A 346-nucleotide genomic window follows, 5' to 3' on the forward strand; every position below is an offset into this window, starting at 1 on the left:
CACACCATTCATTCCCTCACCAAGTCGTACGATGACACCGTCCTCATCATCCTCTTCATCTTCATCTTCATCCATCACCTCTTCATCAAAATCATCTTCATCGATTTCGTTGTCATCTTGATCTGTATCAGGATGTGGTAAGTGATGTGCATCATCTTCTTCAAGATCATTTTGCCCCTCACCATCAGCATCTTCATCAACTTCATCCCCTTCATCACCTGACATATCATGATCATCTTCTTCTTCATCGTCTCCATCAAGATTCCCTTGTACACCAGACCTAATTTCAAATCTTATTCCTAGAGTATCAAGTCCATTTTCAAGATTCCTTGCATCCTCATTATTT

The 346-nt window shown here is 40.5% G+C and overlaps 1 protein-coding gene across 1 annotated transcript; it reads right to left on the reverse strand.

Moving 5' to 3' along the window:
• Positions 1 to 6: 6 nt before the first annotated feature.
• LOC140965381 (uncharacterized) lies at positions 7 to 342 on the reverse strand (the record flags this gene model as incomplete). The annotated part of the gene is made up of 1 exon (XM_073425487.1): positions 7 to 342. A coding segment is annotated over one exon (336 nt), but the record flags the coding sequence as incomplete, so codon positions are not given.
• Positions 343 to 346: the final 4 nt, after the last annotated feature.

The sequence above is a fragment of the Primulina huaijiensis genome, unplaced genomic scaffold, assembly GCF_012295235.1.
Source record: "Primulina huaijiensis isolate GDHJ02 unplaced genomic scaffold, ASM1229523v2 C13000303, whole genome shotgun sequence".
Taxonomy (NCBI): domain Eukaryota; kingdom Viridiplantae; phylum Streptophyta; class Magnoliopsida; order Lamiales; family Gesneriaceae; genus Primulina; species Primulina huaijiensis.